Source organism: Entelurus aequoreus, linkage group LG07, assembly GCF_033978785.1.
Source record: "Entelurus aequoreus isolate RoL-2023_Sb linkage group LG07, RoL_Eaeq_v1.1, whole genome shotgun sequence".
NCBI classification, from domain to species: domain Eukaryota; kingdom Metazoa; phylum Chordata; class Actinopteri; order Syngnathiformes; family Syngnathidae; genus Entelurus; species Entelurus aequoreus.
In genome coordinates, this window is record NC_084737.1 from 57,433,774 (window position 1) to 57,454,333 (window position 20,560).

The window sequence follows — 20,560 nt, forward strand, 5'->3', positions numbered from 1 at the left end:
GGATCCTACTGTATTGAAGTCATATTAGACATTACCTTGACATTGTTGTATTTGTTGCTTAGCCGCTTTTGCTTCTGTTTGATCTGTTCTTTCTTGTCCTGATCCGGAGCTCTCTTCTGCAATTTCTCTCCTCTCAACAGTAACTCCTTCACTGCACCTTCTTCAAAGTCCTACACACAAACACACACGGACGAACAAAGATCTGTTTAGAAGTTCAACAGTCGCATCAAGATGAAAAAGTTACAAATGTTCTCCCCCTTTTCAGTAACCTTGTCTTCCTGAAAGTCCTCTTCCTTGAGGTTTTCACCCTGTTTCACTTCCTCCTCTAGGAGATCCAACCAGATCTGAGCTTCACTGTGATACTGCTCCAGTTCTTTGGCCGATGCCGCTCTCTGAGATTTGAATTATATTCTTAGTTGTCAGAAATGTCAAAATAACGGAATTCAAAACACTACTGATTGGACTGTTGTCGTCCCCCACCGGTCCAGAGGCGATGCGTTGCTCAACGGCGTCAAACTTCTGGTTCAGAAGCTTCACTTTGGGCCCCACATGGGCTTGACAGTTCTCCCCCCTGGTGGCCATGAGCTCCTGTGCCAAGGCCCTCACTTCATCCATCTTACCCCGCGTAAGCTCCAGCTCGGCACGCAATACCTGCGTAGACAATCACAGACACATTTTGAGTCTTTATATAGCTTCTTTTTATGAAAGTGTGTATCACGTAATGGGAAGGAGTGGTTGCAAAACATTTGTCTACACTGCGAGCACACTGCTTGGCACTCAGCATCAAGGGTTGGAATTGGGGGTTAAATCACCAAAAATTATTCCCGGGCGCGGCCACCGCTGCTGCTCACTGCTCCCCTTACCTCCCAGGGGGTGATCAAGGGTGATGGGTCAAATGCAGAGAATAATTTCACCACACCTAGTGTGTGTGTGACAATCATGGGTACTTTAACTTTAACTTTAACATGTATTTTATAGGTTATCAGTCCAATCCAACCCACCGCCTCGCACGCACACGCACACACACACACACACACACACACACACACACACACACACACACACACACACCCACACACACACACACAGACAAGGCAAATGTAACTGATACTCACTCATAAACACAATACAATAGGACTGTTTGTCAATGTAGCATGTCATTACAACTCCGTACAGTAGGTGACAGTATGCATCGCAACTCCCGATTCTTAACACAACTAATACGCTAAATAACTACGCACCTAATCTACCAGAGAATAAGAAAACGTAGAAGACGTTTCAAGGTACTCTTTTTCCCCAAAACTGTTTCTGGTTTTATTAGAGGATTTTGTCCACTCTGATACGAAAGCACACATTGCTCTTCTCAACAAGCAATGACGTTTTCTGCTGCCCTTCTCGTTCTAAAAGCAATTAAAGGCAGCTCACTTCACCCGTCTCGGCAATCCCTTCACACAAATAGATTGCAGTCTTGTGGAAACAGTACTAATTAGCATGTGTAAACTATCCATCCATCCATTTTCTACCGCTTGTCCCTTATGGGGTCGCGGGGGTGCTGGAGCCTATCCCAGCTGCACACGGGCGGAAGGCAGGGACAAGCACCCTGGACAAGTCGCCACCTCATCGCAGGGCCAACACAGATAGACAGACAACATTCACACTCACATTCACACACTAGGGCCAATTTAGTGTCGCCAATCAAACTATCCCGGAAGTGGGAGGAAGCTAGAGTACCCAGGGGGAACCCACGCAGTCACTGGTAGAACATGCAAACTCCACACAGAAAGATCCCGAGCCCAGAATCAAACCCAGGACCTTCGTATTGTAAGGCACACGTAATAACCCCTGTTCCATCTGTGCTGCATGTGTAAACTATACAATAGTTTTTTTTAGGAAATAGATTTATGGATGCTCGTTTTGGTACGTCTAATCAGTGGTACAAGGCTGAAACAATCGTGGCTTCGAATTTGTAACCTCAAGTTCAAGCTGTCTTCAATAGCTAAATAATGGTACAAAGGTTAGATATTAGATATCAGACATTAATATATTTTTTAATAATTTACACGCGGCTTCCTCCCACCGCCAAAGACATGCACCTGGGGATAGGTTGATTGGCAACACTAAATTGACCCTAGTGTGTGAATGTTGTCTGTCTATCTGTGTTGGCCCTGTGATGAGGTGGCGACTTGTCCAGGGTGTACCCCGCCTTCCGCCTGAATGCAGCTAAGATAGGCTCCAGCACCCCCCGCGACCCCTAACGGGACAAGCGGTAGAAGATGGATGGATGGAATTAGCTACACATCTTTTAAGAATTCCCATCATCTATGGACCACTCAAGCGTCTCCCTCTTCATCACATTTCCCTTGGACTGGCCCACACTTTTGTGAACACTTGTTGACTATGGACTCGTTGACCCTTCAGACTTATCTGCTCTTTTGCTATAAAGAGGGTGGATAATTATTCATCGTGGCTCACTTTTGCAGAAGCTCGCTCCTGTGGAGGCGCCCACTGGTGGTGTTTATGTATGCAATTTTGTGGCAGTGAGATCAACACTGTAGCATTTACATTTGACTCGTTTTGAATAAATACTTGTGAAATTTTCCAGAAAAAACAACCTTTTGACTGTTCAACAAAGGGTAGAGTCTAACATGAGATATATTATTACAGTGCATCCCGAAAGTATTCACAGCGCTACACATTTTGTCATGTTACAGTCTTATTCCAAAATGGGATCAATTAATTTTTGTCCTCAGAATCTACAGACAATGCCCCATAATGACTATGTGATTTTTTTTTTGGTATATTTTGCAATTTTGTCAAAACTAAAAAAATTTAATGTACATAAGTATTCACAGCATTTGCTCAATATTTTATTGATGCACCTTTGGCAGTAATTACAGCCTCAGGTATTTTTGAATACGATGCCACCAGCTTGGCACACCTATCTTTGAGCAGTTTCGCCCATTCCTCTTTTCAGCACCTCTCAAGAGCCATCAAGTTCGACAAAAAGCGTTGGTTTTCATCCAGGTTGTCTCTGTACATTGCTGTTAGGGTTGTCCCAATTCCAATATTTTGGTACCTGTACCAAAATGTATTTCGATACTTTTCAATACTTTTCAAAATAAAGGGGACCACCAAACCTTTATTTTATCAGAAAATCTTATGATGAATTAAACATATGTTTCTTATTTCAATCAAATACTAATTTTGTCATAGAATAGGATAGTGAACATTCTAGACAACTACTCTTTTAGTAGTAAGTAAACAAACAAAGGCTCCTAATATGGCTGCTGACGTATGCAGTAACATATTTTGCGTCATTTCCCATTCTATTATTTTGTCAAAATTATGAGGGACAAGCGATAGAAAATGGATTATTAATCTATTTGTTCATTTACTGTTAAGATGTGCTTACTTTCTGTTCTAACATGTTCTATCTACACTTACGTTAAAATTTGATAAGCATTTATTCGTCTGTTGTTTGGATGCCTTACATTAGCTTTAGGAGATACTACACATGTTGGTATCAATCCCATATCAAGTAAACGATAACAAAAGATAACAAACGATTTTGTGATAATAAAAAATACAGATGTAATCATTGTAGGAGCGACTATATACGGCTCTTGTACTTGGTATCATAACAGTGGATGTCAGGTGTAGATCCACCCATGGCCTTTGTTTACATTGAGGAGTGCCAGCTTGCTGTTAGGGTTGAGCTATTGTATCCTCCTACGGTGTAGTAAAGCATGTTTAGCTATTCCTCGTTCTGCAGGGATGATACTTGTAAGCAACTTACTTTATTTGTCGCCATGGAGGCGAGGATTAGTGATTTAGAAGTAACTAAAACACTGCCGACTGCGGATGGATGTTAGCTACTAGCTAGCTATGTTTTAAAGCGCCTCTTGTAGAACAGTGCTTCAATGTTGATAACTTCACATTTATCGTTTGTTTTTAAGCCAAAATGCATCCATTCTGCCTCCTCACCGTGTCTGCTTGTGTGTTTCCAAACATGCGCCTCTGCTCCAGCAATGTCACGACATGACGACTGCGCGCCATAATGTCAGTCAAAAAAAAAAAAAAGTTCAGGTATTTTTTCAGAGGCAGTATAGTACCGTTTTTAATTAATTAGTGCCGCAGTACTTTATTAGTGCCGGTATACCGTACAACCCTAATTGCTGAATTCATCTTTCCCCCTATCCCAGGGGTCGGCAACCCAAAATGTTGAAAGAGCCATATTGGACCAAAAATACAAAAACAAATATGTCTGGAGCCGCAAAAAATGAAAAGCCATATTACATACAGATAGTGTGTCATGAGATATACATTTAATTAAGAGGACTTAAAGGAAACTAAATGAGCTCAAATATAGCTACAAATGAGGCATAATGATGTAATATGTACATACAGCTAGCCTAAATAGCATGTTAGCATCGATTAGCTTGCAGTCATACAGTGACCTAATATGTCTGATTAGCACTCCACACAAGTCAATAACCAACAAAACTCACCTTTGTGCATTCATGCACAACGTTAAAAGTTTCGTGGACAAAAAGAGACAGAAAAAGAAGTGGCAAAAAACACGTCCTAGAAAGTCGGAGAAAGTTGTATATGTAAACAAACTACGGTGAGTTCAAGGACCGCCAAAATTAGTAGCACAAAACGGCGCTCGCCAACTACTCGAATCAGTGAAGCATGTTTAATATAAACTGTGTGAATTATAACAATTAGGGAGGTTTGCGTCATGTTTGTCCTCCTACGGAAACCATATTAAAACAAAATGTTTTTTTTCCCTCCTCATCTTCTTCCATTTTTCATACATTTTTGAAAAAGCTCCAGAGAGCCACTAGGGCGGCGCTAAAGAGCCACAGGCGGCACTAGAGCCGCGGGTTGCTGACCCCTGCCCTATCCTGACTAGTCTCGCATTTTCTGCTGCTGTAAAAAAACATCCCCACAGTTGCCACCATCATGATTCACTGTAACATAACAAAATGTGGAAAAAGTGAAGCGCTGTGAATGATTTTTGGATGCACTGTATATTATGCACCTTAAGCGCAGCATCATTTGGTCCCGCGCTTTCGATCTCATCCATCTTTTGATTCGCTCCGTCGATCCATCCATTCACTTCCTCAATTTCTCCATCCAACTTCCTCATCTGCTGCTGGTAAGCCTGAGGACAAGGAGAAGAGCACCTTTTACCAACTCTGATACGTTTTCAGCACAGGAGACGCTAGTCTTTGAAATAAAAACCAGCAATGTCACACCAGCAGCAGGTTAAGCCATTCTTCTGCTCGGGATGTGACTGCAATCCAGTTGCAGTGCAGCAGGCTGACTTTGTCATCCACCAGGCTCCCGTGGCCACGAAGCACCACCTTGAGGGCCTCGGCCAGCTCCACCACGGCCTGCAGCTGGGGCTGACGCCGCTCTGTCTCGCCGTGGATGGACTGAAAAAGAGAAGGTGAAAACACAAAGAACTGAAATAACTAATACTTGTAATTATTGTGACTTACACTTTAAATTACAGTTATGTTATATCCTAAAGATCATAACACATTCTTGTACTTCTCCCTGCCAAAAAATACTTATGTATGTAACACTGGAATACCTATTTTATATCCAATTTAAATGTGTTGCTATGTGATGCTTATGTTATTATACACATGCTATAGATCTACGTAACCAAAAGAACGTTAGTTGGCTCATCCAAACACATTTGTGAAAAACACAAAACAACTTAAAAAACAAGCACTGGAAAAGCAAATGTACAAATGTTGAAAACAAACAAGCAGTCAGAAAGCAGCACCTATCATGAATCATTTTATAATACAAAACACTAATGTTATACTTAACCATTCCAACGCTACAAGTATTTTCTCTCTACCAGTAAAACTTTTACTCTGTAGCTAGAGCAATGATGAAAGTCCTCATTTTCATACCTAGATAATCCATGCACATTTTTACATGCACAGAAACATCTTATTTAGCATTTTGCGTGTGCAAGTGTGCGCATCATACCTGCGCCCACGCCACCTCGGCCTCTAGGTCACTGGGCATCCCGTCGACAGCGGAGCGCCTGGTCAGCTCGGCATCAGTGGCGGCGAGCCACTCGGTCAGCCCGTTGAGCTCCTTGCGAAGCTTCCTGGACAACTTCAAACTTTTCTCAAGCTCCAATTTGCTCTCAGTTATCTGTTGACAAAAATAACACTTTAAGGACTGCCATAAAAAATGTGTCACTTTTATCATCAGGACTTTCTCTTAATAGTTTTAACTTCTTCCTAAATCCTTGAAACTCTATTTTTCCTCAGTGGAAATAGTCAGGACAATTCTGGCTTGAGTAGAATGCAAGAAAAGTGGTAGAATTAAGAACAGCATTTTGAAAAAGATAACCTTTCAATTCCACATACCATTATGCCTTTATCAAAACCAAACTTTACTTTGCTTTGTTTGGCTTTTGTGGTCTTGTTTTGTTTGTGCACAGGCCTAGTACATCAGATTTGCGTGCGTTATCAAGTTTGCACCTGTTTTAATACACGCAAACCTTTGGTAGATCAGACCTGCCTTATGCTTGGGAGACATAATGGAGTGCAAAAAGTTAATAATTCATTTTTTATCAAGAGATTTCTTGTATTTGTGGACCAAAATAATATTTCTAATTCATTAATGGTAGCGCGTTTTTTAACCACGAAATTTAAGAACATGGAATGCTTTAAACCGTGCATAGAAAATCAATGATGTCACAATGCAATCAGATTGTTTTGATGTCATGACCTGAGAGAAGAGCTATCTAAAGTGTGGCCCAATTTCGTTTTTTTTTAAAAAAGATATATAACTAGATATTACACTAATTTGCTTTGCCAGCTATGACACAAAGCTAAAATATTTTGTTCAGATAGCTCAGCATATATTGACCTACATTGATATTTAATATATCAAGGTGGCCCACCAGCATCCAAAGTACTTGGATACCAGAAGGTACATTTGCATGATATCTGGTTATTGCTATAAAATGTGGTGATGTATTAACAAACGTTGACATAACTCCAATGAAGCATGCAATGTCTGCTTGTGTTTTGTCACATTCCTGAGTTGTGTGTGTGTTCGTTCAAACCTGCGCTCCTAGCTGGTTGTACAGCAGTTTGAGCGCCGTTACACGGTCGTCCAGCTCTTTGGGATGCTCCGTCTGTTGTCTTTGCACGATCTGCCTGCCGGTCTTGATCACAGTCTCCACCTCACCTTTGACCTCACTCAGCACCTTGTACAGCTTCTGCGGGGGCGCCCAATAGAGAGTTGAGCGGACTATCTGTGTTTGACACCACACACGCTGACGCCTACCATGCACTGCTCCAGCTGAGACTGCACCACGTCCTGCTCCACGCTGCGGATGTCCAGCACCCCCACCTGAGTTTTGACCTCAGCTAGCATACGTTCGCATTCAGCCAGCCTCTCCTCAAAGTTAGCTGGTTTCTGGAAGAGCCGGAACTTGGTCCACACGTCTGCCAGCATTTTCTATCAGGACAGGAAAGGGGTGGGGGGTCGCTATTACTGTACAGTGAATATTTACTTTTATGTGTGTGTGTGGTTTGAGAGCAACACCTGCGTGAAGTCTATCTGTCCAATCATCCTCTGGGACGGAACCTTCTCCTGATTCTTCCTCTTTATTTCCTCCAAGGTTGCATCATAGCTGCTCAGGTCTGACTGGATCTTCTGCAAATAATGCAATTATATAACATGACATCACTTGAATGAATTCAAGTCAAGCACAAAGGCACGTAGGACAAATTTTAGCACATTTCAAGTATATAGGATACAGTTTGCTGTTGCTCTTCCTTATAACCACAGAGGGGCAGTACACGGCAGTGACAAAGTCATCATAAAGCATCTGATTACATTCTGCATTAGGCCTGCTAACAATACATTTTTCTAAACAATTTGCCATTGAAACAAGCTTGACTTTCTCATTTTTCTTTAACAAATGCATGGATGTTTTAAGATGACATATAAATACAAGCAAATTAATTCAGAGTTTATCCAAACTAGGATTATTTTGGCTTGGTGGAGGACAACACAGCCTGTGTCTCAAATAAAATACATCCGATAGCACACTAAGTGCCTGATTTGCTAAGATTGAAAAAAGAAGTGTTCAAACTATACAATTGCATGTACTATTTGGGGGGCTAGTGAGACTAGGCATACAATTGATAACAAGTGCAAAAGTGGCGCAGACCGCCCTCTTTAAATAAGGATTTTGCTGGTACTGCAGACTGTCAGCATGGACACTCAATTTTCATTACATTCATTTTGATATGTTTTAAAGCATGTAGCAGACAATGTTCCATTTTTTCTGAGCATTATAGTAGCAGTCCTTCAGTGCATCTACAACGGAACCTACTTTGTGGTCCTCTTTATTTTGAAAGGTATCGAACAGTATTGAAATACATAATGATCTACATTTTGGTACCAAAATATTGGTGTCGGGACAACTCTCGGTGGGACAATGTGCAAACGTAACTACATACCCGAACATAAACTATGCAATGACAAAGCAAGTGGTGTCCCAATTCCTAGGGAAGATTACACAGCTCTACGCTTAATTTTGAGGGTGTAGTGGTAGTGGGTGAGGGCGAGTGGTATTGAGTGACGGGGTGTATTGGGAATGGGCCTAATTACCACACTCTGTAGTCTCCATTTTGGCTATGTAGCAAGAGGGGAGGGACTAAATTGAAATACCCTGCAGCGGTTGAAAGTAGTGAACTAAAGAGAAAGAAGCTGGTGAATAATGTGATTGTCATTTTGGCTCAGTGCACAATGACAGTAATTAATTTGGTACAGCACTAAAGGGTCAAAAGTGTACTCAGGTTACTTATTTGAAGTGTACTGATGGAAGTATTCCATTTGAGGCCCAGCTATGCTCTTCTGGTTCCGTCGAAAAGGGTTACCTGAGCCTCCTGTGGTATCTGCTGGGCATCAATGTGGTCGGCCAAGTACGCCGTCAGGTGGCGATCAGTGTTGGCCAGCGACTCCTGGATACTCCTGAGGGTCTTGTCATTCTCCTGGGCCCACTGGAGGCTCTTGGCCAGCTCTTTCTGCCTGAGTGACACCTGGATGGAAATAGATAAATAGAATCACATTTTCAAAACTATAAAAAATATGACTTTTACAACTGTCCATCCAACAAGGAGAAGAAGCAAACACCCACCACCGCAACCATACTCCCACGCCTGGCATGCTCCCTCCTGCCACACGGACCCTGAGGTGTCTCTCTCATGGCTTCTGGATGCAAAACCCCAACATTGACGCCACAGACGGCATCTACTCTCTCTTTCTTCCCCAGTAATCGCTTACAAGATTAACAGAACACTTACATCATAAACCTGTTTCAAGTCATGTGGACAGGCAGAGTATATGCATGCTAATCCCATACGGAGGGATCATGACTAAGTATAGCCTTGAGCCTGCACATCCCTCCTCACAGACACACACATTCATGTGATGGAGTGGCCTTACTGTTCCTCCCAGATGGAATGATAATTTAGCGATATGAAATATAGAGTCATCGATAAGCAGCTTCCCCATTGGCAACGCACTCCAAACATGCACTCTCCTTCAAGCAGCCTACAAGTCACATATTATTTTATGAGGCAAACATGCCTTCCATGTGAACATGCAGAGACAATGGGATTATTTACTAGGGCTGTGAATCTTTGGGTGTCCCACGATTCGATTCAATATCGATTCTTGGGGTCATGGTTCAATTCAAAATAAAAAATTTTTCAATTCAACACTATTCTCGATTCAAAAACGATTATTTTCCAGATTCAAAACGATTCTCTATTCATTCAATACATAGGATTTCAGCAGGATCTACCCCAGTCTGCTGACATGCAAGCAGAGTAGTAGATTTTTGTAAAAAGCTTTTATAATTGTAAAGGACAATGTTTTATCAATTGATTGTAATCATGTAAATTTGTTTTAACTATTAAATGAACCAAAAATATGACTTATTTTATCTTTGTGAAAATATTGGACACAGTGTGTTGTCAAGCTTATGAGATGCGATGCAAGTGTAAGCCACTGTGACACTATTGTTCTTTTTTTTTATTTTTATAAATGTCTAATGATAATGTCAATGAGGGATTTTTAATCACTGCTATGTTGAAATTGTAACTAATATTGATACTGTTGTTGATAATATTAATTTTTGTTTCACTACTTTTGGTTTGTTCTGTTTTGTGGGCGGGTTGCGGGCAATCTACTACAATTGATAATGAAGTGAATTAATTTACTCATATTATGTTTTGCACATGGTGAATGTTTATATTCATCTAAGAGAAAGCAAACCACCAGTTTGGTAGATATGTCAGTTTGGGCACATAATAACATAGGGCCCTTTAGTATTGACATTTGTGTGTGGATTGGAATAGTTCTCTATGAAGAAAAGGCAATAAAATTGGACCTTGGTATGCAAAAGTGATGGCCCTATCCGTGAAACGAGACATGTTTAGCCTAATGCCAACATTTAAGTTATGACCTGCATCGGTTGTCTTTCCAGGCACTTACACACAAACATCTCCTAAAATGGTCAGAGTGTGCTGTCCTGACTTAGCACACACCCAGAGACAGGAAGGAGTAATATACAACTGATGGATTGGCTTCTCCAAGTTAGGAGTGCCTCATTTTTTACTTGACCTCCTCCAGGAACTGCTGTCCTGTATAATGACGCTTGCTTGTAATAAAGCAACTTTTGGTTCAGTAAAGCGTCTCCGACATCTCTTTTGATCCAGCCGCTCTGCTGTGTCACCCTTCTGTCCGGACGAGGAGGACAAGGCCAGAAATACACATCAATAACAAGTGCAAAAGTGGCACAGACCACCTTATTTAGATGAGGTTTTTGCATCTACTCTGCGACTTTCACCATGGAGACAGTCATTTACTGCACATCCATGTTATACCGGTAATCCTACCTGTGGCGTTTTGATGTTTAGAAACATGCAGCACACCATTATGCAACACTTTTTCGGGGCATTTTAGAAGCAGTCCTGCAGCGTGATCTACAATGGAACTCACTTTTTAGCGCTCTTAAGTTGCGCCCTGTGAACTGCTGGCATTAACGACGAGCGTTCCAGACGCAAGAAAATGCAAGTTTTTTCATACAGTATATATTTATTTTTTCATTTATATATTTTCATACAAATGAAAAAAACTATTTAAAAAAAGCCTGCAGCATATACCACAACGAATCAATTGATTTTGTTTTAATCCTTGAGAACTTTCAGTTTTGGTTGATTTTGGCGGCGCCAGAAAACCCAAAGATGTAGTGTTTTGCCACATTTCTGATGAGGACGAGCGCATGTAGCGTCAAACTGGCATAGTGTCCGCTGTAAAAAAAAATACTACGTCTTTAATGGCTATGCTGATGTTAAATAGCAGACAATATCGAGAAATGATCTTGGATTGCGCTACGAACATGACGCTACTACCAAGAATGTATTGGGGCGAATGCAGGTCCGAAGCAAAGAAAGACCGGCGGACTGCGAACTATCAAGCTGGTGGCTATTTACTGCTACCGCACAAATTTCCGATGACTAACATTAGCATTATCATTATCATTTTGATTTGAGCATCGAAAGTCACTAACTAGTTTAGCAAGAACAGAGCCAAGACAGACATGCTAAATGGATTGCTCTTCTTATTTGCTCACTTAAAGGCCTACTGAAACCCACTACTACAGACCACGCAGTCTGATAGTTTATATATCAATGATGAAATCTTAACATTGCAACACATGCCAATACGGCCGGGTTAGATTAGCAAAGTGCAATTTTAAATTTCCCGCGAAATATCCTGCTGAAAACGTCTCGGTATGATGACGTTTGCGCGTGACGTCACGGATTGTATCAGACATTTTGGGACAGCATTGTGGCCAACTATTAAGTCGTCTTTTTTCATCGCAAAATTCCACAGTATTCTGGACATCTGTGTTGGTGAATCTTTTGCAATTTGTTTAATGAGCAATGAAGACAGCAAAGAAGAAAGCTGTAGGTGGGAAGTGGTGTATTAGCGGCCGGCTGCAGCAACACAAACACATAGAGAACTGGGACAACAGAGACTCTTACCAGGAGGACTTTGAGTTGGATAGCAGACGCGCTACCGTGAGTACGCAGCTGCGGCTTCCAAACATTTGATCGCTTGCCCGTACGTGCGTGCCGCTATGTGCATGTCACGTACGTGACTTTGGGGAAATATACACTACCGTTCAAAAGTTTGGGGTCACCCAAACAATTTTGTGGAATAGTCTTCATTTCTAAGAACAAGAATAGACTGTCGAGTTTCAGATGAAAGTTCTCTTTTTCTGGCCATTTTGAGCATTTAATTGACCCCACAAATGTGATGCTCCAGAAACTCAATCTGCTCAAAGGAAGGTCAGTTTTGTAGCTTCTGTAACGAGCTAAACTGTTTTCAGATGTGTGAACATGATTGCACAAGGGTTTTCTAATCATCAATTAGCCTTCTGAGCCAATGAGCAAACACATTGTACCATTAGAACACTGGAGTGATAGTTGCTGGAAATGGGCCTCTATACACCTATGTAGATATTGCACCAAAAACCAGACATTTGCAGCTAGAATACTCATTTACCACATTAGCAATGTATAGAGTGTATGTCTTTAAAGTTAAGACTAGTTTAAAGTTATCTTCATTGTAAAGTACAGTGCTTTTCCTTCAAAAATAAGGACATTTCAATGTGACCCCAAACTTTTGAACGGTAGTGTATGTGCTGTATGAACTTTGCGGAGGTGAACGGTACTGTGGGATTGAGTGTGTTGTGCGGGTGTTTGATTTGTATTGGCGGGTTATATGGACGGGAGGGGGGAGGTGTTTGTTATGTGGGATTAATTTGTGGCATATTAAATATAAGCCTGGTTGTGTTGTGGCTAACAGAGTATATATATATGTCTTGTGTTTATTTACTGTTTTAGTCATTCCCAGCTGAATATCAGGTCCCACCCGCCTCTCACAGCATCTTCCCTATCTGAATCGCTTCCACTGCCCTCTAATCCTTCACTCTCACTTTCCTCATCCACGAATCTTTCATCCTCGCTCAGATTAATGGGGTAATCGTCGCTTTTTCGGTCCGAATCACTCTCGCTGCTGGTGGCCATGATTGTAAACAATGTGCAGATGTGAGGCGCTCCACAACCTGTGACGTCACGCTACTTCCGGTACAGGCAAGACTTTTTTATCAGCTACCAAAAGTTGCGAACTTTATCGTCGATGTTCTCTACTAAATCCTTTCAGCAAAAATATGGCAATATCGCGAAATGATCAAGTATGACACATAGAATGGACCTGCTATACCCGTTTAAATAAGAAAATCTCATTTCAGTAGGCCTTTAAGAGACGCAATTCTCTGCGCACGAGCTTAGTAGATCAGCTTTGTGTGTGCTATCAAGTTTGCAAATGTTTTAATACACGCACACCTTTAATAGATCAGGCCCTTGGTGTGCAGCTTTCACGAGCCCACTCCGAATCTTGCCGAGGTTTGACCAGACACGTCACAGCAACATCACGTGACAACCTCTGAGGAAGGCTACGTTGTAGCCGAAACGGTCAGGTACGGAAATAAACACACAGGTCTGGCAATAGGAATAACAAATTGCATGGTTTGAGTCGAGCAGAGCCGATCGCTGCAGTAGCAGCAGTAATGGTGAGAATTTATTTTTGTGGAGAGCAACATCTGGGGAAAAATGGGCTAGGAAAGAAGGATAAAATACTGGATTTCCCAGCAGAAATGGGAAGGTTGACATAGAGATTCAGATTTCCAGCGGGGATAACATTTTTTGAAAGGCACAGGTTAAAAAGAAATGTTCAGTTATAAAATCTTTTGATGATCTTGGAAAAAAAACTAACAAGATTGTTTTGGAGCGCAGATTTGTCGGTTTCTAACTGCTTAAGACTTCCATAACATCTGCCTCAGTCACTGGTCTGAAAACAAACCATGCAAGATTTTGCATTTATTGGGTAACTAATGATCAATTAATAAATTAATCAATGTATTTTATCTCATGGCGTAAATGCCAATTACACTTTACACTTGTTCACAAATTGAATATTTCTAGGACACACGGAAAACAAAAAGCATTCCTCAAATCAAACTAGGAACAAAACGAAAACTGCATTAGGCGACAGCTCTGAGGTGCCAACTCTCATCTCCCATGAGCATGTTGACGCACACACCTTTGACAACACACACAATGTCTGAAATACGAGAATGTGACACATAGACAGACTGTGATGTCTTGACAGACAAAAAGAATCTTATCAGACTGCAAGGAGAACATAATCCGCTGCTTTTGTGAGGTAGGGGCGGGGGTCAACCCGGCGGGAATTGACTTTCTTGGTGAGAGCGTGTGTTTGTACGTGCTTGTGTGTGCGTGTGTGTTTGCGTGTAAAAGTGTGACTAATCTGCCAGCAGATGAGGATGAGAAAGCATGCTGCCAATGAAAGTGGCTAGAAAGAAAAGAAGGAAGAGGAGAAATGGAGGAGGCAGGCAAAGGAGCAATGGGGAATAGGAATTGGTAATTAAGGGGGGGAAGGGTGAGAGGAAGAGGAGACAAGGGCAAGGAAGTGATGGAAAGCCGGTAGAAAGCTGGGGAGATGATATTTTCTTTTGGAATCAAATATCACACGCATGTTTTTATTATCATCATCACTATACACCAGTGACGTCCGGTCACTAGAGGCAGGGGAGGCGGGCCTCACCTGCCATCATGGAAAGAAAAAAAATGTAAAAAGAAAAAAAATTAATTAAATTGTTATATGTATTCAGTGATTATACTATAACGTTATTTTCCATTTAACTTCACCAGTTTTAGATTATTTTTATTCAAAATCGCTGAATTTTCACATATGCCGTTCAAATACTGAGAAGAGACGGTGCGGTGATCAGCAGCCAGTTGAGGCACTTGTGCCTCAACATGGATTGCGGACTCGGCTAACTGCTGGCCTGCTGTGCAGTGAGACCGTATTGCTATATGAATTATATTGTACATTTCCATAGTTTAGTTAGCTGAGGTATATAATGTACAGTGTATTTTGTCAACACCTGTATGTGTGTAAAGTATTTCTTGTGCTGAGCAATCATAAAACTGCTGCGAAGACGCACTGTGGGAGGCTAGCAGTAATCCTGCCTCCTTGTGCCGGTTAAAGCACTCCCGCCGCAGAATGCACCCTTGACGGGAGCTCCACACCAAACAAAGCCCACACCCAAACCCTCCACGTGCAAGACAGAATCCACCCAAAAAAAGTCACTTAACAAGAAGCCAAAAAGTGCAAAAACAACAATGCTCGGGCCGGAGAAGCCGTGAACAGGGACACAACATTAGGTACACCTGCAGACTGCAGCACGGATTTCATATTTCATTCATTCACAACTCCTCCAACATGAACACCGCTGTTCCCGCACTTATAAGTAAAGGTAAGATCATAATAACGTTTTTTTTAATTAAATGTGCTTTTTTGTGTGCTACAGTTTGTATGTGTAAAGTTAAGTTAAAGTACCAATGATTGTCACACACACACAAGGTGTGGTGAAATTTGTCCTCTGTATTTGACCCATCCCTTGATCACCCCCTGCGAGGTGAGGGGAGCAGTGGGCAGCAGCGGCGCCACGCCCGGGAATAATTTTTGGTGATTTAACCCCCAATTCCAACCCTTGATGCTGAGTGCCAAGCAGGGAAGAATGCTGGTATGAGCTTTTAAACATAACCCGTTAACTGCTGCCAATCAAATGGTGAATAAGATACTATTTAGGGTTCATATGTTTGTAAATCTGACTGTGATGAAGTCAGTGCCTCACCAGTCATGAACTTCACCGCACGTCACTGCTATACACTTGCTATTGCCTACGTAACGCAACAAATGTCAACTAAAAGCCCAGCTAAAAAAAAAAAACATTTCCGGGGAAATCAAAACAACAACTACTTAAATACACAAAAGTAAAAAAGAAGCAAATATTCCGAGACCAGCTTATTAAAGATTAAAGATTAAAGATTAAAGTACCAATGATTGTCACACACACACTAGATGTGGTGAAATTTGTCCTCTGCATTTGACCCATCCCCTTGGGGAGCAGTGGGCAGCAGCGGCGCCGCGCCCGGGAATCATTTTGGTGATTTAACCCCCAACTCCAACCCGTGTTGCTGAGTGCCAAGTCATTAATAATTCTATAAAAGCATAACATTTCCACCATCAACTTTGCCTAGCTTAAAACTAACGATAGCCACTCTGAATTGTGCAAGCATTATACATTCCACAGTGCTAAAAGTCTCTGGACAATAAAATGAGCATTTATGAAGATAAATCCCCTCTATCCTTTTCTGTTTTCTCTTCAGAATGTTATATTCCATTATTCCATATGACTGAAGCTCAACTTTTTATTTTAGTCCACTGTTCGTTGTTATACTGAGATGGTTCTCACCACAAAACGTTATGCTTTCCCTATGATAGACTCTTAAAGTCTAACTTCCTACCTTTTCCTGTTACTTCGAGACGACGAATCTATGATAAAAACATTTGGGAAATTTGACATTTGCTCGCAGGATCTGGTTTCTATTGACATGTCCGTCATTGGGATCAGATGTAGCATTCAGGACACCACCAGCCATAGGTACACGTTAATTATTTGAAATATCACTATTGAACATGCATCTTTTGTGACAAAATGTCCTTTTTTAGTGTCAAACACAAACACGTTTGGTTGTAGCCAGGTTGTGTAAAAATGTCACTTGTTTACATCTTCTACTAAAAGCTTTAAAATGTTGTAACGTATAAGGCTTTATATTGTCATGTTCATTATAGAAGGTACCGGTGCATTCATTGTGGGCATCATCATGTCTTACCCTCGCCATGAGCTCGTCCCATCGCGTGTTGAAGGCATCAAGTTTCTGCTGAATCAGCTCATCCAAAACGCCTCCGTCCATCAGAGTCTGAGCAAGCTCTCGAATGTGGTTCCTGTTGTCCTCGGGATGTCGCAGGAGAGCCTCTAAACCCTGTGTAGATGTTCATGCACACAAATATGTCAATCTCATATGAGCATCAACTTTACTTAAAGGTATTTAATTAGAATTCATATTTAGCATGAGACATAATGTATGATATTCACCAGACACCATTTCATTAGGCACACCTGACCAAGGGGCATTTGCAGCCCACAAATACTGCAAGTTTTTATTTTTCTGCGACATACAGTATACCACAGAGGTAATTGACTATGGAGTTTTTGAAGTCTGAGACCGCTGTAAATATTAGCCAGTATACTATACACATAATATGATTTTTAACGTTGATTAAGTTGCCAAAATAACAACAATAACTTGAAAGTTTCCCGGGGAAATCGTGAATATGCCTGCTGCCTGACGCAATACACACTAATGGTGAAACCTGGAAAATATGTGTTCTGATCTCTTCTAATGGCAACAGAGCCTAAACAAAACATTTTAAACAAAAAAAACGTTGCCGCCAGAGAGAAAGTGCAGAAGGTGTGAACAAAATGACATGTTAAGCGTGTTGCTGTGTGACCTTAGGTCTGACCGACCGAGGCACTGTGAGTTCCCTAATCAAGTGACCTAATTTCAACTTTGCTGGTAAATTACATAACCATGGTTACACGGAGTGTCACAGCATATGAATAGCACACTTTTTTTACCTCATTGAGACCGATCCACAGATATAACGTGTGTGGGTTCTCTGCACGGTATTGTCTGAATTAATTGTGTCAGAATATAAATAGGTATAGAGAATAAAAAGATGGGCTGCATTGATTCTGGCCCATAATAATAATCACGCTGACATTTTGTGTATTAGCAACATATGTACTGTCTAATAAGATTGGATATAAACATTATGCTGTAATTCTATTTATGTTCTGCATTATACTTGAAGCTGTTTCTAATGTTTTGTACTTATTTTTGTTGTGTTTTCTAACCAGATTATTTAACTTTCGGTGCGAGGCAGATTTTTTTAATTAATGGTGTTTTAAAGCACAGAGGCTGCGGAAGGAAAACACTATTCTTTCTTCATCGTCATCCACGCCAAGTATTGAGACAGCTATCTTTATTCCTTGTACACCTCCAGTATTTATTTATTTTTATCAATTATGCACTATAATTCCGCTTTTTGTTTATACTGTAGTTTATCCTTTTTTTCTTAGTCTTTCTTCCAAGCCTTACTGTGGTGCTCCATCTTCTACAATTATGGGAGACAACCGATTGCTTCTTTAAAGTATCAGTAGAGTAGGAAAAACAAGTTGCCTATATATTGAAACTATTATCATATATATCTGATGTATGACACCGACAGACATACAAAGTTTGCAAGTAAATAGATATGATTAAAATAGTATCAATCTCACAGAGATTCCAGAGCCATTTTGAGAGATAATAATCTAGCCAGACACGTCATCGCGTGACGTAGAGGTAGGAACTGCAGATCCCTTCATCACGAACAACAATGCAGATTTTGTGAGAGCCAACAATGATTACTCTGAGAAATATTATGATCCAGATATAAGTAGGATGAGCTACACATTTTAGAAGCTCTGCTCAATTCATCAAGCTTTAGTGAAATATTAAACATCATCTGCTAAACCAGAAATACAAACTGAAAACATAATAAAACGATAGCTTACTGTACAGAGTCTGCTCTCACTGTGATGACGACTGATAGGATGTCCATATCTTCCCATTTAGATGAAGAATTAATCATGATGCACACAAAGGGTTAACAAGGAAAAGTCTCCCTGCATACGCTCTCTTCGGTTGTGTGTGTTTGTCTCCATCTCTGAGTATACACTGAATGTCACAGATGAACAACATCTAGATTCATGGCTAAATCCTCCTAATGTCCAGATGAGAAGCATGATTTATAATCCAGAATAACTTTGACAAGCTGAGAGCCAATGATGTGGGAGCAGCAGGAAATCGCTGCTTGCTCACAGTAAAGCAGCAGAGGGCTACTTGGCTGTGTGTTATCAATCCGCCGCTAAAAATAGTTTGTCTGCATTAGCGCTTAATAATAACAAAATCGCTAATATTTGGTTAATATTCAGGTCACAATATGTATAAAGAGTATTATTGGCGGGTTTTGGATGGTTATTTAGAGGGTTTTGTGGGCGAAATAGCGAGCTCCCATTGACTACATTGTTATTGGACTTTTTATGTATTAAGAATGCAGTAAAAAAAAAATATATATATATGTATTCATGTCTTATATAAGGATTGTGAATGATAGACAGCACATCTCTCTCAAATTTTTGCATATTTCCATTATGACTGATCTGATAACATCGTCAGAGTGCAGAAGTGTTACTCCAGTGACGCAATCTACGGAAATTAACGAACACGTTCGGAGCGGAATATCCAAAATTAATGCGGTGTTTTCACATACTTTGTGAGTTGTAAAAACAATTGGATATGGTTTAATGGATACAATTAAACACAATTAAGCATATAAAGTATAAAACTTGTTTTCCACTCTGCTGGTACTTTAAGTACATACACCTACTGTATGTACAGTAAACCATGCACCAGGGATGTATAATTAAGAGTGAATGTATTTTGGAGAAAATAAACAACTGGTGGATGCTATTTGTAATTGCCAGGAAAATTTGAGGAATGTGATGTTTTTTTGTTTCTGTGCACACTCACATCCAACGCCGACTTCAGCTTCTCTGCCCCTCCTTGGAGGTTCTCAGTTTCGTCAAGCTTCTGCTCCACCTGGTCCAGGAAGGCATTCTCCTGCTCCAGGTAGGACAGCAACTCACACCAGCACGCCCAAACCTCCTGCATCATACACACACACACACATGCGAACAAGCACACACGCACACACACAAGGATGTGAATTAGACACAATTAAATTAAAGGGAAAAAAGTAACAATGCAAGAAAAAGCCATTGAAACCTAAGTGAGCAGCTATTGGAAACTGGCAGAGGCAAACAGGGAGTGGAGGAAGATTTGGAGCGTAAAGCAGAATTACCAGGACACTAGGGTAATTAGTTGTCAGAGAGCTAAATTATACACACACCATAGGAAAGACGGAGGTTCTACACCACTGCACACAACAATCACAATATCAGACACAATATGTATTATTCAAATAAACATGTTTATTTATATTATTCAATATGCAAAACCTAAAACAAGTGAAGTTGGCACATTGTGTAAAATAAAAACAGAACACAATGATTTGCAAATACTTTTCAACCTATATTTAATTGAATAGACTGCAAAGACAAGGTACTGAACATTTGAACTGGTGAACTTTGTTATTTTTTGCAAATATTATCTCATTTGGAGTTGGATACCTGCAACATGTTTCAAAAAAGCTGGCACAAGTGGCAAAAAAGACTGAGAAAGTTGAGGAATGCTCATTAAACACTTATTTGGAACATCCCACAGGTGAACAGGCTAATTGGGAACAGGTGGGTGCCATGATTGGGTGTAAAGGCATCTTCCATGAAATGCTCAGTCATTCACAAACAAGGATGGGGCGAAGGTCACCACTT

At 40.8% G+C, this 20,560-nt stretch overlaps 1 protein-coding gene across 7 annotated transcripts in view; it reads right to left on the reverse strand.

Annotated features, from left to right (window-relative positions):
- dmd (dystrophin) overlaps positions 1–20,560 on the reverse strand; it is a 565,648-nt gene that overhangs the window by 218,818 nt on the left and 326,270 nt on the right. For 6 of the 7 annotated variants that reach the window (XM_062054060.1, XM_062054059.1, XM_062054057.1 and 3 more), the window contains 12 exons: positions 19,701–19,835; positions 16,896–17,045; positions 8,934–9,095; positions 7,591–7,701; positions 7,330–7,503; positions 7,106–7,261; positions 6,013–6,183; positions 5,262–5,441; positions 5,045–5,167; positions 481–651; positions 270–392; positions 36–170 (listed from right to left, as the gene is read on the reverse strand). In XM_062054060.1, coding sequence (XP_061910044.1) covers positions 36–170; positions 270–392; positions 481–651; positions 5,045–5,167; positions 5,262–5,441; positions 6,013–6,183; positions 7,106–7,261; positions 7,330–7,503; positions 7,591–7,701; positions 8,934–9,095; positions 16,896–17,045; positions 19,701–19,835 — 1,791 coding nt within the window. Of the gene's footprint in view, positions 1–35; positions 171–269; positions 393–480; positions 652–5,044; positions 5,168–5,261; positions 5,442–6,012; positions 6,184–7,105; positions 7,262–7,329; positions 7,504–7,590; positions 7,702–8,933; positions 9,096–9,193; positions 9,348–16,895; positions 17,046–19,700; positions 19,836–20,560 lie in introns of those variants that run through there. The other variant, XM_062054064.1, reaches the window with a different exon arrangement.